Genomic DNA, 22559 nt, shown 5'->3' with positions numbered 1-22559 from the left:
AGGAATTGGTGGCTTCAGTATTAGATGTTCAGGCCAATAGGATCATGTGCCACACAAGACGGGTTGGAGGAGCCTTCGGCGGCAAGATAACAAAGCCTCCCTTTTTTGCAGCAGCAGCAGCAGTGGCTGCACACAAGTAAGTGCTGGAATTCTCCAGGGCCCTCCTGAAAGGAACTCAAAGGACCAATGCCCAGTTCAGATATGAAATCTCCTATAATAGATAAATCCAAATAGAAATAAAAAGTTTCAAAAAAAAAAACCAAACACTTGACAGTACCGTAAAGAGTAACTTTTATATTTTTTTTTAATGTGAGCTTTCATGGACAAGTCCACTTCATCAGATAAAGAGATTCAACATGGCAAATATTTATACATGGCATCAAAATATAGATAACAAATACAGAGATCATGGTTAGTTAGTGGGAAAGTCAGTGGGTGTATAACATTCTGGTTATAATATCTTTGATATGCAGGTCTTTCATTGAAGCTTGTGATGTAAAGAATGTGGGGATCCCTATAATAAAATAACAATGATAGTGTAACAATGTTAATTAGATTGGCTACTTACAGTCATTGATGACCTTGCTAGCTTTTCTTTGTAATCAGTTCCAATAGCATGTGAATTACCCCAGGCAATGGGTGACCATAAAAGCAGAGTCAATAATCTGTTTGCTTATGAAGCTTTTTAGGTGGATTTGTTAAGGGGAGAAAAATACCTGCTCCTATAATAGGACTTTGGAAATGTCCCTTGTCCAAAAACAAGAGGTTTAGCTCCTCATGATGGGCAACAGCTTTGAACAATCCAGTTGCATGAGGGGCTTGGAGGTTCTAGGTACAATGACTACAGTCAATCTCACCAGCTCTTTTGACAAACCTACAAAACCTGGACCATCATCTTCCCCTATTAACTTTCTCCATTCCCCAACAATATTGTTGCATATTTATTTACCACCATAACAAACCTGGGATGTAATAGCTTGAAACACGCCTTAGGATCATCATTTTGGTCATAATTAGAGATGGGCACAAATTAGAAAAGTGGTGATTTGTTTTAATTCATGATTCATCAAAGTCAACAAATCATAAATCATGAATAGAGATGGGGACGAGCGCAAAATGGAGCTTCATCTTGGTTCATGGGTCTTTTTTTCTTCCTTAGCATAGTGCGGTTAGAGGAAGATGAGGAAAGGGGAACCAAGCCATCCCCCAGCCCCGGCGGTGGGATTCCCTTCTGGCAGGCTATAGCAAGCCACTCAAAGGGAAAATCTGTCTCTGCTTATGCCCCTGAGGAACAGATGATCCATGGGGGCATAAGCAGATAGGGAATGAAGGGATAAATATAAAAGGGTTATATTCGTTGCTTCGTATTTGTTGGAGTCTCTGGATCCCAAGAATACAAAACAATGAATTTCTGATGAATCAGAGATATTTAATGAATATCCTGATTCATTTTTATATTCATCCCCATGTCTAATCATGAATTTATATATTTTTTCTGATGAATTGATGCATGGATTCATTTTTTACTTTAAAACCATATAAACATTTGTTCTGGTGACCTTTCGATATATTCCTTAGCAGTATGGCATGTGTGTACAATCCTATACGTTTTTGAAGCGAATTCACCGGGGAAGGGGACCACAATTATTGCCTCGTGGCTGCCCATACATATATATGGGCAGCCATGAGGCAATAATATATATATTTCTGCGACCAGAATATCAAAGTGTTGGTAAACTTCTGTCAACAGGTTTATTATCTGACAAGTGGCACAGCACTGGTGGGTGGTGCTGGGTCCATTGAGTGCAATACATTGCTTCCAGAGGCACCTGTGCAACAGAGGGAATTCTACCCATCAGGAAACACTACCCGACATATCAAAGTGTCATTTAAAACAAATTTAATATTGAGAGGTTTCAGTGGTCAAAAAAACAAGAGAGAAAATAAATCGGCAATGTGGTGTAGCCGGCCATAATGATTCAAATGGAAGGAAATGAACTGGCAATGTTAAAACACATGGGGACACTCATCCAAGTGTGTATGAAAATGCAGCCCTTCTCTCAGAAAATGGTTGCAGTTGCAAATGTTTTGGTAACTCACGTGTTCATTTCTTTGGTTTGCGTTGGAAAAACACAAAAAAAGAGAGAACAAAAGTCATAGCTGTCATATGTGACAAGGAAGCACAGCAAGAAAGGGATGAAAGTCTCATTACCAGGGGGAAACACTTCACTGGTGTGACTATGGCTTTGGTCTCAAAATAGACTTTCTTTTGTTTTGCTTTAGAACTGGCCACCCTGTCCGTTTCGTCCTGGAGCGAGATCTTGACATGTTAATACCGGGAGGTCGACATCCTCTTTTGGGAAAATATAAGGTAGGTCATTCTAATTTTGTCAGCCTCTGTTTTGTCACACAAAAGTGTTCCCTGTGTGGACCTGTTGTGAGCTGGGATTCATACATTTGCCGAGTTAAACTCTTGACGTTTTTATTTCACCACGCCACACTTATTTTATCTGCAAAGTAATTCTGCTGCATGGTGTCATCCAGAAAAGCATGATGAGACATGTTGGATGGGTGGCTAATAGAGGTGAGGGTATTTGTATTCATATGCGGATACAAATACCCCTGCACAGGTGGAGATAATGAGCCCCATGGGGCCGAACGGTCCACTCACTGATCCGCTGCTGCGGGCTCTGCGCTCCTGTCCTATCGCTCCAAATCTTGCGACTGGCTAGCTACTCCTGGCAGGAGGCGGGAAGACAAGCCTCTCTGCCAGGTTGAAGAGTGGCTCGCCAATCGCAAGTATGGAGCAATAGGACAGGAGCGTAGAGCCCGCAGCAGCAGCAGATCAGTAAATGGACCGTCTGGCCCCAGAGGGCTGGACCCTCATGATCTCCACCTTATTCATATACGAATACCCCCATCTCTAGTGGCTAACATTAGGCCTCTTTCAGACACAGAGATCTTCTAGACTAGACTTGCAACCACATCCAGGTGGTGATAGCCTGCCTGCAGTCTCTCATGGGAACCTCCCATTTGGACTATTCCCGGTGCACCCTTGCCCTGCCACAACATTATCTTTGAAAATAATTTGGACACTGCAGTTCTCCATCGCCAGGCAAAGATCTTTGTCTTCAGACAGGCTTTAGACAATAAATGAGAGGGAACACTGCATGTATGAATTTAGCTTTCAGTCTTGGGTTTTAATCTTGGTTTTAATCTTGATTAATGTTTAATAGTCTTTAATATGGTTTTGCTTGTATTCTGAACCTGTTGTTATTCTAGTTTTAATTGTTGTGAGCTGCCTTTGGTTCCCTATAGCATATAAATTACCTACCTACCCACCTACCTACCTACCTACCTACATACATATATACATACATACATAAGATGGAATAGTCCAAAACACTTGAAAAATCTAAAATATTTGAGTGGTTCCACATAGGACAAAATAGGAGAGACAATGTGGTATAGTGGTCACAGTGTTGTACTGGAAGATTAAAATTTTAAAATTCAAATTCAGAAAAAAAATCATTATCTCTATTCTAACTTCTGTTATCTGGCTACAATCCTACTATTTTTTCAGTTCCAAATTCTACAGTACTTATACTTATTGACATGTTTCCTGCTTTCATTTTGGATCTTTATCTGCATTCCTTGATTGTGCCACACCAGTAAATTATGTGCATTTTCTCATTAATCTTGTAAAACCTGTAAAAAGAATGATAGAGGTTTAAAATACAAGATCTGATATTTCTTTCGTTATCGCCCCCTGGAAAAATTCCCAGAGTTTAGAGGATGAATGATGAACTCAGTGGGTCTAATGATGACAGTGAGCTTTTCTGTATCTAGGTGGGCTTCCTGAATGATGGGAAAATCAAAGCTGTTGACCTTGAGTTCTACATAAATGGTGGGTGTACGCTAGACGAATCAGAACTGGTAAGTTTCTTGATTAGCAGCATACTGTTATGTTCACAGGCAGAAAACAGAATGAAACTCTGTTCACACCTTCATTTTCAGTTAGTGATGCTTGACTCAATGGGAAGCTTCGATATTTCATTTTCAAGACACACTACAGAATTCTGAGTCTTCTGCCCATGTAAGAGAATATCCATTTTCAGTTGGGTTTTTTCTTTACTAGAATCAGAATCCCAGAAATGGATTACATTAGGCATCCTTCAGTCTCAAAAGACTATGGCAACGTGTTCTTTTGAGACTGAAGGATGCCTAATGTAATCCATTTCTGGGATTCTAGTAACTCTGCCAGGGACAAGCATGCCGCCCACAGCACCCTGTCAGCTTCCACCCCTCCCCATTTTTTTCTAATCATGTGCCCTCTAGGGAGCATGGTAGACACTTTTACCAGATGTTGTACTCCTCACACCCAAGAATTTTGTAAAGGATGACGAGAGGGTGCAAGGGGGCTTTTTTCATTTTAAAAATAAATTATAAGGTGAAAAATTGAGGGCAGGGATCATGGCATCAGAGTGTGGATTTCCAAAGAGTAAGGATGGATATTTGTGGCCTCCTGGACCATTGGAGAGGATCTACACTCCTGGGGAACAGGCAGATGCAGTACCAAGTTTTTCTATCCCCAGAGCCCCAAACACTCCATTTCATACAGAGAGAGAGAGAGAAAGAGAGAGGAGAATCAAACTGTCGGAAGCCTCCAAGAAGTACAATATGACTTGCCTTTGGAGCTGATCATGTCACTACCCCTCCACTTTTTAAAAAAATGTAAAAGTGGGGTTGCGCCTCTGGACACCTCTGGATTCATCAGGCAGGGTTGATACAGCCCATAGTTGGTCCCATGGGGATCAAAATCAGCCTAAATTATTTTATTTAGCTGCTTTAGGGCAGGGATAAAGAACAAAAGACTGTCCAGATATTGGGTGACTGCATCTTCCATCCCCTCCACCAATGTTTATACTAGCGACACCTGATGGGAGTTGCAACTAAATGACATCTGAAGGGCCCCAATCCCTCCCCCCCCCATGATCTTGAATGGTATGGTCATATCTGACTGGCAGGGGTTGAAGGAATGAGTCTTCGCTCTTAGATTGCTCCCAGTGACCATTCAGTACACATGTAACCTCAATGTATTTTATCTAGCAGGGCAGTCCATGTGCCTCTTTTCCATGTTCTTTTTGCAGATTCCATGTAACCCAGCACCACTAACAAGTTCTCCACCTCTTCCCTTGCATTAGGTGATTGACTACGTTGTGCTGAAAAGTCCTAATGCATATGAAATCCCCAACTTCCGCACTCGTGGGCGGGCCTGCAAAACTAATTTGCCATCAAACACGGCTTTCCGAGGGTTCGGGTTCCCACAGGCAGGCCTCTGTGCCGAGACATGGATAACGGCTGTGGCAGACCACCTTGGTTTGCCCCATGAGGCGGTAAATAACAAAATACGTTAACTAGAAGGAACTGGGATCTTTTTTAAAAAAAATATTTTTATTTATTTATTTTCCTTATAGAGGTGGAGTGGATTTGAACGGATACATTACAAATCAATATTCTTCGTCGTAATTCTATACATTCTCTTCTACTTATAGTTCCACATATCAGGGGAAAAAAGATATAGACAATGAGCGAGAAGGAAAAATCAAATTCAGACAAATATGTTGTTAATCTAATTATTCATTATGTAGCTGATAGTCTTTATCAATCATTTATTCTTTTTCTTCTGCAGCCATACACATTACTATGTATCAGTCAGCTATTCTATCTACTTTGTAACCATGTACATAGTTGTGATCAAATTTTCTGGTGATTTTTTTTTTTTTTTTGCATCTAGCCAATCTTATAATATGTCCATTTCTGCGATTTCAAGGATTTTGTCTATCACTTCATCTATTTGCGGTATTCTAGGTTCCTTCCAATATTTTCCAAAAACTATTCTTGCTGCTGTTATAATGTGAAAGTTAAATATGCTTTTTCAGAGTCTAGTATATCTGGCAAGAATAGTTCTGGTATCATCGGAATTGAAGTTTCTAATATCTCTTGTAGCATCTGATTCACTTTACTCCAATATCTTTGGGCATCTTTGCACATCCACCACATGTAATAAAATGTTCTTTCCTTCTGTTTACATTTCCAACAAATATTTGAAGTCTGAGTGCTTATTTTAGCCAGTGTTGTGGGTGTCATATATCATCTGTAGAACATTTTGTACATATCCTTCAGATCATATGCTTCTAATTTCAAGAGCCTCGTATTTTCTAATGTTATCCACTACTTAATCCATACCAATGCAGATGCCCTATAGTACAGAAGCCAATTCAGAAGCCCCATTCCTCCTCTTATTTTTAGGTCTTGTAGATGCTTAATTTTAATTCTAGGTTTTTTCCCCGCCAGATGAATTTACACATGCATTTTTCAATCTCCTTAAACATTGTTTGTTTTAAAACAATCAGAATTGTTTGAAAAAGGAAAGTGAGTTTTGGTAGGATGTTCATTTTGATTGTAGCAATTCTGCCCATTGTTGACAATTGTAGATTTGTCCAGCTAGAAAGGTCTTTCATAATTTCAGTTTCAAATAATTATCTTTCAGGAGAGTACTTGTTTTCTTTGTAAAAAAGAGTACCCAAGTATTTTACTTTCCTTCCTTCCCGGAAGTTTGTAATTTGTAATAGTTCATCAATCTCCTGTTTTTGAACATTTTTGGTCATAATTTTTGTTTTCTTGTGATTTAGTGTTTAACCCTGTCATTTTGCAAAACTCTTTTAATTCCACCATTAGTGCTTCTATTGAACTGGTATCTTAAAGATGGTGTAAAGGCTTCCCTGGGAGATAGTTTCATTCTTGTTTCTTCTGGCACTGATGGGGAGCTTGACCTGCTGAATTTCTTCATGTGCAGCTGTTGTTAAAGGGGACATCCCTTCCTAAGGAGTTCTAGAACCAAATTTGTTTTGTAGAAATGGGGAAAGCTGTTTGTAACTAAAGCATAATATATGCATCTTATTTTGTGTGTCTGTACTGAAGGTCAGAGAGATGAATATGTACAAAGAAATAAGTGAAACTCATTACAAAGAAGAGTTTGATGCCAGAAATCTGGTCGTATGTTGGAAAGAATGCCTGGAGAAGTCCGAATACCACAACAGGCGAAAAGCAGCAGAGGAATTTAACAAACAAAATTACTGGAAGAAGAAGGGAATCGCCATCATCCCTATGAAGTTTTCCGTTGGATTTAATGCCACCTTTTACCACCAGGCAAGCCTTTGACATTCTAGAGGTGTAAACATGTAATGTAAAAAGTAACAGCAGAATACTAGTGGCAATGGAAGCAAATCTCCGTTTTGGGATGGGTGGGAGTCGTGCAAGGAAAATGGCACCACAAGCTAACCCTCCCTTAATTTTCCTCACCTCTGCTGGAAGTCTGAAGCAAACTCTTTCCCTCCAGACACCTACATTTACCATGTGAAAAAATGTTGGGAGTTCTAGCTGCAGGCTTCCTGCCTCCTCAGGTTCATGTTGCATTTTATTTATTTAGCATATAAATAGACCCATCCTTCATAAATATGTTATGGCAGTTTACAATTAAACTTCTGCCTTTCTAGACATTCTAAAATCTGAAATATTTGTAGCAATCTTCAAGAACTGACAGTTCAGTCTTAGACATGTCCACTCAGGATGAAACTTTATGGCATTCGCAATTACTTCCTCCCAAGTAGGCATGTAAAGGATTGTAGTGTTGACATCAAAATATTGTTTTGGCAAAAATGCAGCAAAAAGGATCTATACTAGTGCAAGTGTAATTGGTTAATCATAGCAGTGAATTGTTGCTAATTAATGAACTGCCATTTGCATTGCTGGTTAAGGGCCAGGTTGTGTGACTGACACACAGCCAGGAATGTGAACTGCAACTACTTAATTAGCAGCAGTTTGTAGCCATGATTTACACTTATGCAGTGCAAATCCTCAGTAGGAGGCTAACTATTTCCTTTTGCTCCAGTTCCGTTCCTAGTCTTGTAAACCCTTTGTTTAAAGTCCATTGGCCTTGGACACCTTAAGTGCAAGCAAGGAAGGAAGGACAGACTTAATCATGAATATGGTCCATAATCAATTCACCCAATAGCCAAAGGGCATCTATTTCTAAGACAGCAGGTAGGAAGAACAACCTCATTTATAGCCCTATCCATCTTTCTGAAGTTCACATACGTGCAGTTCCAACCACCACAGAGGGGAAGAATCCGGCTGTTTTGTCCTGAATCACAATTTGTTATTGGTATATTTTTCTGTATCATATCATAGCAGAATTTGATTTAAAGGGTGAAGATCAAAGAAACATGTCTGTCTGTTTCCCTGTAGGCCTTTGCTCTTGTCCATATCTTTCTAGATGGATCGGTGCTGGTGTCCCACGGTGGCTGTGAATTGGGACAAGGAATATATACCAAGATGTTACAGGTAAGAGGACAATGATATGCGGAGTGGTGTAGTGGACAGAGTGATGGAAGGGGCCAGAAGATCTGAGTTCAATTCGCAGCTCAGCTGTGGAAACTCACTAACAGTGTGAAATTGGTAAAACTATGCCTTAAATATCTCACTTATCTTGAAACCCTTCCAGGGTCAGTATAAGCCAGTTCTGACTTGACCGTACACAACAACAACAAGCAACAACAACAACAATAGGACCATAAAAATCTCATGCTCGTGTACATAAATCAAGATAAAGTGAACACTGCTTTACTAGTGGAACTGTCTTAACTGTCCATTTGGATCTGCAGAAAAATATAACTTATACTACTTAGTGTTTTACAAGCAAGATAACTCATTTCCGAACACATTTGTTCCTGCAGGTGTGTTAACTGTAATCAAAACTGTGATATTTTTTCCCTCTCAGTTTATGCCGTTCTGTAAATTCTGAAAGAGATGGTAATGTCTGTGATTTCTAAACGGACAGGTTGCCAGCCATGAACTGCAGATTCCCTTGTCTTACATACACAATTATGAAAGAACTACCATCACGATACCTAATGCAGTTGTCACTGCAGGATCAGTTGGCACAGAACTCAACGGAAAAGCTGTCCAGGTTTGAACGCTTGTTTGTGCCTATTGCTTGTTTACTGTATATCTAATGGAAATGTGATGAAACTGAAGCCAGCTGCCTTATTGACTTCAGTGACTGGCCTGGGGTCTCTGGCTGTTAGAGGAAGTGAACCATTGCTTCCACCCTAGCCTTAAGCTTCCCAGGTTTTGAACAGAACATATTAATTTTCTTGTTAGTATCATGTCCACTCTAGTCAGTTTGCAGTCCTTTGGCAAATCCCATTGTTATAATTGCCACCTTTTGCAATCATTGTAACTCCATACTGAGAATACTGAGAAGCTATTGAATTCCTGCATAACATATAGATTAATGTTAAAAGACTTAGAAGCCCTTTCAAAAGAAACAATGGTAATCCTATAGTATCACAATTTTAAAAATGTTTTAAAAGTAAAAAAAGTTTAAAAAGTTAAAAAAAAAAGGCTTTTTAACTTATTTGTCTCTTTTTCCTATGCCACTTGTTTCTACAGAACGCTTGCCAAATCCTTCGGAAGCGCCTAGAGCCAGTAATGAAAGAAAATCCAGAGGGTAAATGGGAAGACTGGGTAGGCACTGTTTATATTTTGAAAGTGGACTTAGAAACAATAGTTACCTTAGTTGCTTCTGTTTTATAAGCCACAAAAAACAGGCATCTGGCAGCCACCTGTCTCTCTATCTAATCTAATGCAGCTGAAACCAGCCAAAGAAGCTAAAGATCACTGCATAGGCAAACAGGATTGGGGGCAAAGACTTTCTCCTACTCAGATATGTTGTCCGAGTTCTGGTTAGGGTATTGCAGTTGCACAAAATATATGATCACAGTTTGTTCACCCCATTTTTACTGGGGTTCTTTTAAAGCATGTTGTACAAGGTGGATATTGATCTGATCTTCCTAGCCCCCCCCCTTTTTTTTTTTTTTGGCATCCTGAAGAATGGCTCCATTCTGCTCAGGATTGCTTAACTCTAACTAATTGTAAAGCTGTCTGGATAGCTTAGGGAGTTGGGTATCTGGCCAGAGGTTGGGAGTTCATTTCCCCACTGTGTCTCCTGGGGAAACAGCCAGCTGTGTGGCCTTGTGCAAGCTGCACAATCCCGGGTTGCCACAGAAGAAGCGAATGGTAAACCACTTCTGAGTAGTCTGTACCTCGAAAACCCTGAGAAAAGGGTTGCCATTAAGTCAGAATTGATGGCACACAATTAATGTTATAACTAATTGTAAAGAGGTCCTGAATTTAAAATTAAAACTCATTTGTCATTCATGTTTTTAAAATTTAAAACAACTTAGTGATTATAGGTTTTAAGAGCAAATACAATGCAAGGATGAAGCTAGCCCATGTTTGAGATAAAGGCCAGTGTGGCTTCACAAAAAGCTGAGGGAGGATCTAAAACCAAAAAAGACATGGACAGGAAATGGAAAGAAGGCCAAGCCACCAAGGATGAGTACAAATAGCAAGGAAATGCAGGGGTGGCATTAGGAGGGCAAAAGCTGAGAATGAACTGAGGTTAGTCAGAGACACTAAAAGGAATAAAAATATATATTCTTCAGGTATGTGAGTAGCAAAAGACAAACAAAAGACATAGGGGCACAGCTCCGCAATGGAGATGGAAAAATGATAGCAGATGACAAGGAAAAGGCAGAGGTGCTCAATTCCTATTTTAGTTCAGTCTTTTCCCATAAGACAGACTATGAACTTTCAAAGAAATTGGAAGTTCAAGTGGGAGGGACAGGATTGCAGCTGAAGATAAACAAATAGTCAAGGAATATCTTACCACCTTGAACGAGTTCAGATCTCCAGGGCCGGATGAACTGCATCCGAGAGTACTAAAGGAACTAAGATGAAGAACTCTCAGAACCGCTATCCATTATTTTCTTGAAATTATGGGAAATGGGGGAGATGCCAGAGGATTGGAGGAGGGCCAGTGTTGTCCCTATCTTCAAAAAGGGCACAAAAGAGGAACCTGGGAACTACAGGCCAGTCAGACTGACGTCAATCCCAGGGAAAAGTCTGGAGCAGATTGTAAAGTACAGTGGGGGCTTGACTTGAGAACTTAATCCATATTGGAAGGTGGTTCTCAAGTCAAAAAGTTCTCAGGTCAAATCTGCATTTCCCATAGGAATGCATTGAGAACCATTTGATCCGTATCTGCTCTTTTCCGTCCATAGAAACTAATGGGAAGCTGCTATTCCGCCTTCGACCACTAGAGGGGGATATTTTGTTTCTTTTTTTCTTAGGTCAAGAAAGGTTCAGGGAAGGCAGGGAAAAGACAGTCCAGGCAGTCCGAAGACTGTCTCCCAATCCACTCTCTAAATGCTGGGAAGAGTGAGGAAGCAGACAGGCACCCTTTTCACTGGCCAACAGTTAACTGAAAGTTCAAATTTAGCAGTTTCCCTGCCTCCCACGTGGTTTTTTTTTCAGTTCTTAACTCAAATCTAAGTATGTAAGTCAAGTCAATATTTTCCTATGAGAGTGGTTCTTAAGTCAAAATGTTCTTAACTCAAGCCGTTCTTAAGTCAAGACCCCACTGTAGTCATTGTGCAAGCACCTAGAAAACAATGCAGTGATAACTAGAAGCCAACATGGATTTGTCAAGAACAAATCCTGCCAAACTAATTTGATCTCGTTTTTTGATCAGGTCACCTCCCTGATAGACAGAGGGAATGCTATAGATGTAGTATATCGTGACTTCAGCAAAGCTTTTAACATCATGATATCCTGATTACCAAGATAACTAGGTGTGGGCTGGATAGATCAAGGGTCAGGTGGATACACCATTGGCTACAGAATCATACTCAGAGGGTGATGATGGGATTAATGGGTCCTTCTCTAACTGAGAGGAGGTAACTAGTGGGGTACCCCAAGGCTCAGTCCTGGGCCTGGTGCTCTTCAATATTTTTATTAATGACCTGGATGAGGGAGTGCAGGGAATGCTTGTCAAATTTGCAGATGATACCAAATTGGGCAGAATAGCTAATACCCTAGAAGACAGAAACAAAATTCAAAATAACCGTGATAGGATGGAGTACTGAGCCGAAAGCAACAGAATGAAATTCAAAAGGGATAAATGCAAAGTCCTGCACCTTGGAAAAAGAAACCAGTTGCACAGTTATAAGATGGGGGAGATCTGGCTCAGCAAAACTACGAGCGAGAAGGATCTTGGAATTGTCGTAGCTCACAAGCTCAAAATGAGCCAACAGTGTGAGGTGGCTACAAAAAAAGGCAAATGCGATTTTAGGCTGCATTAACAGAAGTACAGTTTCCTAATCCCACGAGGTGCTAGTCCGCCCTCTATTCAGCACTGGTTAGGCCTCACCTTGAGTATTGTGTCCAGTTCTGGACACCACACTTCAAGAAGGATGCTAACAAACTGAAACAAATTCAAAGGAGGGTGACAAGGATGATCAGGGGGCTGGAAACCAAGCCTTATGAGGAAAGACTGAAAGAATTGGGCATGTTTAGCCTTGAGAAAAGAAGACTGAGGAGTGATATGAGAGCACTTTTCAAATATTTGAAAGGCTATCATACAGAGGAGGGGCAAGATCTGTTCTCGATCATCCCAGAGTGCAGGACATGCAATAATGGGCTCAAGTTAAAGGAAGCCAGATTTCAGTTGAATAGCAGGAAAAACCTCCTAACTGTTACAGCAGTACAACAGTGGAATCAGTTACCTCGGGAGTTGGTGAGTGCTCCAAAACTGTAGGAATTCAAGAAAAACTTAGATAATCACCTGCCAGATATGCTTTGATTGTATTCCTGCATTGAGCAGGGGGTTAGACTTCATGGCTTTGTAGGCCCCTTCCAACTTCACTTTTCTATGATTTCTATAAGTGCCAGCTCCAAGATTTGGTGGGCCCACAGGCATGGCATCCACAGGGGCTCCCCTACCCTGGATATAAACTGGGAATTCTCAAAGGCTGCATTGGATCTTCTTGGATGATCTATGGAAAGCACAATCTAGAAAATTGTTGGAATGGCGGGATCTGCGCTGGTCTTCAGATCCTTGTAAATACCTGATTATGTTATTTGAAGTTGACCCTGCCTGAGATGGTACACCCAAACAACAGACAGCCTCAGGCGCTTCCAGACAGCGGGCTTTTGGGCGCTACCAGTCGAAACACATTGTGCAGCTTTTCCATCTCCCCAACCCACCCCAACCTCTAAGTGGATTACTTGTGGGTAAAAATCCAGAAAAATTATGAATGGGTGATGGTGAGATCTGGGCCACAAGGGAAATTGTATGAGGACTCAATCCATAGGGTCCCTTCTAGCTTTGCAGTTCTAAGATTATTATTATACAACTGTTTTCTACCTGGGATGCACCCTTGTTGAACAGTAGTAGCCTGACCTGAATGGAGAGCCAAAGAAGCCACTCTTTGTGGGTCTAGAAGATAATAAGACCTACCAGGCTCTGTTGTGTATAGCTAGAAAAGTGGCCTGTAATGCTTGCACCCTTTTTATTTATTTATTTTATGTACAAATTTATGGCTACATTCCCCACCCCACCCCCAAAATTGCCAGAAAATTTAACGATGTGCCTCTTGCAGATTAAAAAAGCTTATGAGGAAAGCATCAGCCTGTCTGCTACTGGCTACTTCAGGTAAGGAAGCATTTCTCATATCTTTGTGTGATTTCAAGGAAACCTCAAAACCTGACCCCATGTTTTTATTTTGGAAGAGGGGGCTATTGCATTTTCTATTCTGTCATTTGCACTGAGGGAGAAACTGTTGGGGATTATTTCCCCTTGATGGCTTCCTGCTCAGGATTAGTGAATGGTAACTGAAACTCAAGCCAGTAGTCTGGCAAAATGCTGTCCTCCAGGTTTTGTTAGACATCAGCTCCCATCAGGTCTTGCCTTCAGAGGCAATGATGAAGGGTGATGGGAACTATACTCTGGAGGACCGCCGTTTCCCTACCCAGGCTGTTGTACGTTAGCTGGCCCATGTCTCCTGAAGGAGGGGTTGGACCAAAGGACACCCAGGATACAGGAACTGGTAGACCTCTTGGCCTCACTTTCCTGACCTGCCCCACTGCCACCACCAACCTGATCCGTGCAAAGGACAGGGCAGGGTGTAAAGCGGGCGAAAGCGTTATCTGCTGATGACCGGAAGTAGGAAAGCCCCATACAACTGTATCTACTGCCACAAAGAAAAGTTCCTAGGAGTTTAGAAAAACTACTTTTTGGTTACATGTAGTATTCTGGGAGTGGTTGTACAAAAACGAACAAAAAGCAAAAGCCAAACCTTTGCGGCATCTTAAAAACTAACATGTGAGTCTTCATGGATCACAACCCACTTCTTCAGACAATACGATACACACGCCTCTGGAGAAATAGATTGTAATCCATGACAGCTCTCACTGAAATGAATTTCAGCCCCCGGTCATGGTGAATATGGGGTTCTGGGACTTGTGGTCCAACACAAGGTAACTTTTCCCATCTCTATTGTAGCCCAAGCAGAGTTACAAATTGGCAGGAAACGGTGAGAGCGCAAAGGGCCAGAGAGCCACAACAGGCCTGGGCCATTTCAATAATCCTCTGAAAGAAAGGAGGAGTGGGGAAAGCGAGAGGAAGCCAGGAAAGTTGCTGAGCAGGAAGCGAGGAGGAAAAATGAAGGAGAGTAAAAGAGGAGAAGGGAAGAGAGAAAGGAGGAGAAAGGAAACCATGTGGGAGGTAGATGCTGAGGAAGCAGCCAAGACAAATCTACTAGGTCCTTTTATCAGCTACAGACAGGGCCGTGTTAGGATTACTTGACTGTCTGAAGCCAACATAAGAGTTAACACTGATGGGTGTGTGCGTGTGTGTATGAAGCTGAATACAGAAATGTGGTCCATAGGACAGAATGTGGTCCATAGGACAGAAGCGTATCTCCTGGCCAGAAAAACACAAGGTAAAGCAGACAAAGAAGGAAGCCTGATCCACATCTGAAACAACTGCTCTTTTGGATTCTCATGCTTAACTGGTATGAAGTCTCCTTCAATGAGGAGCTCAAGATGGCTTCCTTGTTTCCCCCCTCCCCCAGTTTCTTTCTCAAAGAAGCCATGTGAGGTAGGTTAGGTTGCTGAGAGACAGTGACTGGCCAAGATCACCCTGTGAGCCTGATAGGTGAATTTAGATCTGAACCAGGGTCGTCTCAGACCTTGTCAATGCTACGCCATGGTGTCTACACCTGTCTATTGGAAAAGTTCATAATTGGAAAGGACAACCTCAGGAGCCTACAGTATCTGAGCCAGACTATTCAGGGAGATCATATGTCACTCTCACCATTGTTAAGAGTCCAGCTGAACCTGTTAAATGAGGAACTACCTGTTGGCACACTGCATGATCCATCCCACCCAGTGCTCGAGAAATACTGTACATACCATTCATTAAATGTGGCCTTTCCACACAATTTCTGGGTCTAACTGATGATATGGCTGCGAAAGCTGGAATCCAACACCAAAAGGACTCTTGCTACTTTTTCCCTCCCCTCAGAGGATATCCCACCTACATGGACTGGGAGAAAGGAGAAGGCCATGCATTCCCATATTTCATTTTTGGCGCTGCTTGTTCTGAAGTTGAGATTGACTGCTTGACAGGCGACCATAAGGTAAAAAACACTTGCTTCCCAAAGCTTAACAAAGTTAGCCCTTGGAAATGACTGCTGGCTGAGAAATTCTGGGACCTGTATTCCAAAATATTAACTTTTCCAAACTCTGCTCTGCACTTTTCCAGTTCATAGGTGAGCTGATGGCTCACCTCCTCTTCATGTTTTGTATGGCTCTTTCCTCTACAGCAAGAACCTTCTGCCACCAGATGTTCTGAAAGACAAAAGCATACATGACTGGATGTTGATAAACCTTCACGTACCAAAAGTGGAGAATATCAACAGCTGTTAGTGATGGAAAATATCAAAACTTGTTAGACTTCAGAAATCATGTCATGCTTCCTATATAATACCCACAATGTGTTCTTTAATTTTTTTTTCTAGCCAGTCCTTTATTCTAAAAGAAGTGATAGGTAAAGGTGAAATATTTTGGTATAACATTATTCAGTTCTAACAGCGAACAAAGAATTGGAGCAAAAGACAAGTTAAATCTAGAGAACTCGCAAAATGTGAAGGGATTTATATTATGAAAAGAAAGCAAAGGTGGTATAATAAGGTAATGAAGGGTAAAAATTTATAATGAAGGGTAAGTAAAATTTATAAAATATTATTGGAAGCAAACGATCAAGAGGACTAACAGAAATCATTGTGGGAATTTGATATGGGAGAATAAATAAACTCTAATGATTGCAAAAATATATGGAACAGTAATATATTAAAATGCATGTATATAAGGACAGAAATGTTGTTAAGGTATCTGGCTGTGGAGTCAGAAGTATTTAAAGATGGTACTTAACTCCAGGGAACCTTAACCAAATAGGTGCTGGAGAGGATGTCAGAAAATAGGTACTGTACATATTTTCACATGTGGTGGAAATACCAGTATTTTGCCAAAAAAGTATAAGAAAACAAATGAAATAAGTGATTTAAACTTAGTCATATGTCCTAAAATAACACCTTTATCGATTTTTGAAAAGGAGGAAGGTAATTGAATAACTGATGAATTATTTTCCAGTCTGTTAAAAGTGCCTGGATTAATTATGGCTAAGAATTGGAAAATAGCTTACAGTACAATATTTTGTTAAGTGATTGGTATAGGGAAATCTGGGATACAGCCATCAATTACAATAACCTCACATGTATTGTTCATATTAAGAGGGAGGTGTTTATAGGCATTAGGGGAGGATTTATTGATTTTGTCTTAATAAGGGGGAAGAGACAAAGACCAGTACAAAAATCCATATAATTCTGGAAGGGAAATGAGGTAGTTATTCCCAAATGGTCCCAGTAGTGGAAAGTGCTTTGTATGTAGATTTTCTAATTATTATTAGAAATTTAAATGTTAGATTTTTTTTCCTTTGTTTGCATTTGTCTTTTACTAGTTTGCTAAAAAAGAAAAGCCTATAAAGCATCGCCTAGAGAGTATGTCAATCCCTTTGGGATGCCCAGATAAAAACAGTTTATCTGGACCCAAATTGTATCACATTGCCCATTTTTCAGGCGAGAGACAACTCTCACGAAGAGTAGATAATTTTCATGCAGAAAGTTACAGGTATGTATATATATAGAGAGAATACAGTTCATGAAATTCTTTGAAATATGTGCCTTTTACATGTAACGTTTGTTTTCTTCATACTAATGTCTTTCCTTTAAGAGATCATTCACATAAAATATAGGTATATTTAGGTATCTTTAGCTCTACTCCCTAACTGACAACTAGCCAATGACTCTATAACCCCCTGACCGCTTTTCAGGAGTTGGTTAACGACCACTTCTGAGGAGGGAGTTCCCTGTCTTCCGACTTCTCTCAAGATTTCTCCAGCCTTTACTCTGATCCAGTGACTGATGGAAGCCTCGACTCCGGCCCAGCTACTGAGGCTCTAGTCACCACTTTTTCCTTGAATCAGATAGCGATCTCCTTGCTTACTTCTTGACAGGCTGGCCTTGAGTGACCTCAGCCTGTGTTGCTGTTGGGACCTTTTCAGGTTTTACCAAACCTATTCAGAAAAACTGTCTGAGTTTTCCTCTGTTTATTTTGTGGCTCTTCCTTTGCCTTCTCCACCAAAATGTAGGCTTCTAATTCCCTTCCCAGATTCCTAGCTTGTGGGAAATTATATTTTTATTTATTTATTTATTCTATTTATATCCCGCCTATCTGGTAACATGACCACTCTAGGCGGCTTACAAAGTCATAATACAATAATAGAGTAATAACAGCAGCAATAAAAAAGGAATTATTACAATCGATATTAAAAACTTCAAGATAGGAAAAATGAAAATAAACTACAAGAAGAAGAGAAGAGAAAAAGCAAATATATAGACACCAGTCATATTTAGGGATGGCTACAATGTTAAATTAAAAAGCCTTAAGTGTCCTTCCAGTTGAAAACTCTTGAAATGTTTTTATCTGTGCTAGAAACAATGTTCAGGGTGTGTATTGATAGCATGTGCATACTCTAAATCTATTATGGGCCTTTGTATCAATTATTTTCAATGATGGGAACCAGTGTGGTGTAGTGGTTAGAGAGGTGAACTAAGATTTGGGAGATTCAGGGTTCTAGTCCTCACTGACATGAACCTCACTAGGTGCCATTGGGACAGTTACTTTCTCTTTGCCTGATCCTATGATAAAACTTGTTGTGAGGAGATAGTGTGAAAGAGGAGAGTCATGTACATTCAGTGCATTCATTGGTGGAAAAGTGACATGTAAATACAATTTTAAAACAGTGTTTATCTACTTATGATAACATAAATGAGCTGACAGAAGGTTATTTGTGCCACAGAATATCCGCACAGATATCGTCATGGACGCCTGCTTCAGCATCAATCCGGCTATCGACATAGGCCAGGTACGTATCAGAGAGTTCTGAACTCACATAACACACAAGGTCCTAGCAAATAGCTCAGCACTAACATGATTTGAATTATCTATAAGGTCTGTTTCTTCTCCAAGTGAAAGATTTAATGGCAAAGTTGGGTTTACCATACCCTGGAAAGGCAAATACTGTACCAGCTTAACAGGACAACCCTGTGCATATCTGGTTGCTTGTTTAATTCAGCGGCGGAGTCTGCATGTCACAACAAGTCAGAATACAATAGAGTTATGGCACAAGAGGGATGAGGCAGCTTTTGCTGTGGATCACTCCCACCTGCAGCAAGAAGGACAAGCTATACCATGGAGTTTTTTCTCAGATGACAGTATGGGGCAAAAGCTGGCCCTCTCAGTTGTTTCTTTCCTGGGCCATTTAAATTACCGTACTTTGGCATGCTGAAGAAACAAAGCAGAATTTTATTGGAGAAACAAGCCAGAGTGCTGATTGTTGCTGCATTTGTGTATCCTAAGAAACTAACCGGCTGAAAACTGTGGTTTGTTTAGATGCTCCCCTGACAAGGGTGGTGGTCCGAACATGGCAGGAAGTGGGCTGGCTTGCCGCAGTGAGTCCTGTGAAGTCCTGGCTCAGGCTTGCCGTGACCTCCAAACATAACCAAGAAAAAGAAAAGTGTGGTCTTTTTATACTGCCCCATTGCATTTCAAGCACTCACTGAGCGGTTTACAAGTTAATTATTCAGGCTACATATTGCTTCCCCCCCCCCCCAGAACTGGGTACCAATTTTACCGACCTCGGAAGAATAGAAGGCTGAGTCAACCTTGAACTGGCTACCTTGCATTAGAGCCCTGGGTCGTGAGCACAGTTTTGGCTGCAGTACAGCAGTTTAACCACGGCACCACGAGAAAACAGGGGCCCAGATAAATAAGTGTGGGATGGCAGCCCAGCTTGTAATGACAAAGTCTTAATTATCCAGCAGCGATCTATGCAAAACAGAATGCATATGTTTCTATTTCCTCAGATTGAAGGGGGCTTTATTCAGGGACTTGGTCTTTATACAATGGAAGAAATCAAATTCTCTCCTGAGGGACAGCAATACACTCTGGGCCCCGATACGTATAAAATTCCTGCTACCTGTGATGTCCCGGAAAAGTTTAGAATCTACTTGTTGCCAAACTCCAGAAATCCAATAGCCATCTACTCCTCCAAGGTAAGAAAAGAAGAAGCTTCTGCTTCGTGCTTCAAAAAACATTGCATTTTAAAATCTTATTTGTTCTGGGGGAGGGGGAAAAGCTACTTAGAAGTTATGCTTTCCCGACTTCTATTCTAAAGAGCAACAAATGCTTTGGTTAATGGAAGTGAGAAATTCTGTAGCAACGTAGAATATTTCTAGAAATAAACGTTTTAAAGCAACTCTCTGTACAATGAAGGCATTACCAGCTTTCTCTTAGATTTTTATATGCCAGTAGTATCTAAAGATCTGATGTACTGTAGATGTTTAGCCATGGACATGCTGTTGGCAAGCTACCGAACTCTGGAATTACACAACCATTGTTCTTTTTTTAAGTTCTTTTTTTTTGTTGTTTAGTCATTAAGTCATGTCCGACTCTTTGTGATCCCATGGACCAAAGCACGGCAGGCCCTCCTGTATTCCACTGCCTCCCAGAGTTGGGTCAAATTCATGTTGGTAGCTTTGATGACACTGTCCAACCATCTCATCCTCTGTCATCCCCTTCTCCTCTTGTACTTCTGGGAGTTCTCGGTCCACATACTGCTGAAGCCTACCTTGGAGGATTTTGAGCATAACTTTGCTAGCATGTGAAATGAGTGCAATTATACGGTAGTTGGAGCATTCTTTGGCACTGCCTTTCTTTGGGATTGGGATGTAGACTGATCTTTTCCAATCCTCTGGCCACTGCTGAGTTTTCCAAACTTGCTGACATATTGAGTGTAGCACCTTAACAGTGTCATCTTTTAAGATTTTAAATAGTTCAACTAGAATGCAATGCCATCACCTCCACTGGCCTTGTTGTTAGCCATGCTTTTTAAGGACCACCTTCTGCTTCCTGCACTCTGCCCCCACTGTCTATTTTACTTTGAATAATCAGTTGTAACAATCTGTACTTTTTATAAGCATAACATACTATGTTAACTGCTAGACATTAGGACGTATTTAAATTAATGGATCTTACGGAAAGAGTGACTCACCAAATCCCCAATGACCCTACTCTAATACAATTTACTACACCAGGCTAAAGGATTTTGACCAGAAAGTTAGAATAGTTTGGTCATTTAATAAGAAATGAAAAGTACAGATTATTACATAATATATTATGGTGATAGTAGGCCCGATTGAATCAATGGTCCTTACAGAACAGTTGACTCACCAAATCTCCAGTTATTCAATGGGTCTACTTTAGTCCAATTTATTACACTAAGCTAGATGATTTGGGCCAATATGTTGCATGATTTATTTGCTTTTAATTGTTTCCTTTAGTACTTCTTCATTGGTCACAATCAGCTGGGTCAAGGAGAAATGCATGTTTCAAATATTTCTGTCTTTTTAATAGGAGTTACACAACTGTTGCACTGTCTTAAATGCCACTGTGCCACATTGTAATAGCTGTAGATTTTTTAAAATTTTCTTCCTACGCTAGCATTCACCACCTTCCTCTTCCTCCAGGGTATGGGTGAAGCCGGCGTATTCCTATCATCCTCTGTCTTTTTTGCTATACGAGATGCGGTGGCTGCTGCTCGGAAGGAAAGGGGGTTCAGCACCGCGTTCACACTGGACAGCCCACTCAATATAGAGAAGATCCGCATGGCCTGTGCCGATCATTTCACAGCAATGGTACAGATGTCCTAACAATCTCTTCTTTCCTGTTGTTCTTTCCGTCTGGTGTGTTTTTCAGTAAGGGTGGAACTAGATAGCCAATTTGTCCAGGCTAGATTGGGATAAAAAGAGGGGCTTTGAGGTTTGCACACTCTGAATCCTGAGGCTGCACAAAGCATTCTGTCCACACCAGCATATGCCCACCTCTTCCTAATGAGGCCCCTTAACTGAAAAAAGGTGCTTCACTGCCACCCGGACTACTCTGTCAGAGTAGGATTCCTTTATAATGCAGTGCCATTTTTGGTAACTATCTGGGAGTTAATGGAGTTGAATGGAGCTTAATGGAGTTAATGGAGTTTAATGGAGCTAATTTCATGTTGTAACATGCAGTCATGCTATAAAAGTAAAAATCTCTCTCTCTCTCTCTCTCTCTCTCTCTCTCTCTCTCTCTCTCCCTCCCTTCCTTTCCTTTCCTTTTTTTTCCAGATTCCAAGGGACATGCCTGGGACTTACGAACCATGGGCCATTCATGTAGACTAATGTTCTGGGTTTTCCCCATATGTTATAAGGGTGTGATTGTGGTGTGATCCTATTCATATCTACTCCAAGATAAATCCTATTGCTTACTTCCAGAGAAGGCATATGATCTCAAGCCTAAATAAAAGGAAAATCACAGTCTCATCAAAGTACACAGTTGAGCAAAGATGTTCATCTCTACTATATTGCAACATTTGTTTAATGATGTGGTGTGTGATTATATTCCTATATGTTAATCTGTGAATTTCAAGAGAAATACAATGCAAGTGGTAGGAAAATGTAGCATCAAACTGTGAAATTCATCAAGTATATGGCTACAGCTGTAGCCACATCAATCTCTCCCTATGCATATGTTTAAAAAATCAATAAACTTGAGAAAAAGACATATACATACACATCATGGAACATCATTATTGTTCAGGACAGATTCATCAGCTATAGAATGATGACAAATGGCACAACTTGTTCAAGTGAAAATGGATTTTAAAAAAGTAATTTTGGATATTTCTGTTTGGTGATGTTGATGGTCAGAAGGAGGCAGGTGCAGGGGAAACTGAAAGACAAGAGTGTTTGTTCAGTTGCTGGGGTCCAACACCTAGACACTGAGGCCTATGAAGCCAACAGACCACCACTTGCACAACATGCTGTGCTACTGCTGCCCCCTAAAAGAGAAGGGGGGACATGAAAAAGATGTGCCCTGCTTTTCACATTTCTCAAAGTCAAAGGAAGACCCTAATCTTGTAAGGGACCATCTGA

At 40.7% G+C, this 22559-nt stretch overlaps 1 protein-coding gene across 1 annotated transcript in view; it reads left to right on the top strand.

Moving 5' to 3' along the window:
• Positions 1 to 22198, top strand: part of LOC110089018 (aldehyde oxidase 2) — a 58804-nt gene extending 36606 nt beyond the window's left edge. Inside the window, exons 22-35 of the mRNA XM_072979015.2 lie at positions 3 to 136; positions 2284 to 2371; positions 3850 to 3936; positions 5205 to 5396; positions 6985 to 7212; positions 8311 to 8406; positions 8903 to 9031; positions 9517 to 9591; positions 13569 to 13621; positions 15494 to 15608; positions 18389 to 18454; positions 19455 to 19643; positions 21117 to 21284; positions 21753 to 22198. Of these exons, the coding sequence (XP_072835116.2) occupies positions 3 to 136; positions 2284 to 2371; positions 3850 to 3936; positions 5205 to 5396; positions 6985 to 7212; positions 8311 to 8406; positions 8903 to 9031; positions 9517 to 9591; positions 13569 to 13621; positions 15494 to 15608; positions 18389 to 18454; positions 19455 to 19643; positions 21117 to 21284; positions 21753 to 21806 (1674 nt within the window). The 3' untranslated portion in view covers positions 21807 to 22198. The remainder of the gene's footprint in view (positions 1 to 2; positions 137 to 2283; positions 2372 to 3849; positions 3937 to 5204; positions 5397 to 6984; positions 7213 to 8310; positions 8407 to 8902; positions 9032 to 9516; positions 9592 to 13568; positions 13622 to 15493; positions 15609 to 18388; positions 18455 to 19454; positions 19644 to 21116; positions 21285 to 21752) is intronic.
• The last annotated feature ends 361 nt before the right edge of the window (positions 22199 to 22559 follow it).

Source organism: Pogona vitticeps, chromosome 1, assembly GCF_051106095.1.
Source record: "Pogona vitticeps strain Pit_001003342236 chromosome 1, PviZW2.1, whole genome shotgun sequence".
NCBI lineage: Eukaryota > Metazoa > Chordata > Lepidosauria > Squamata > Agamidae > Pogona > Pogona vitticeps.
Note: the sequence above shows the minus strand (reverse complement) of the source record. Positions and strands in the feature narration are given on the sequence as shown.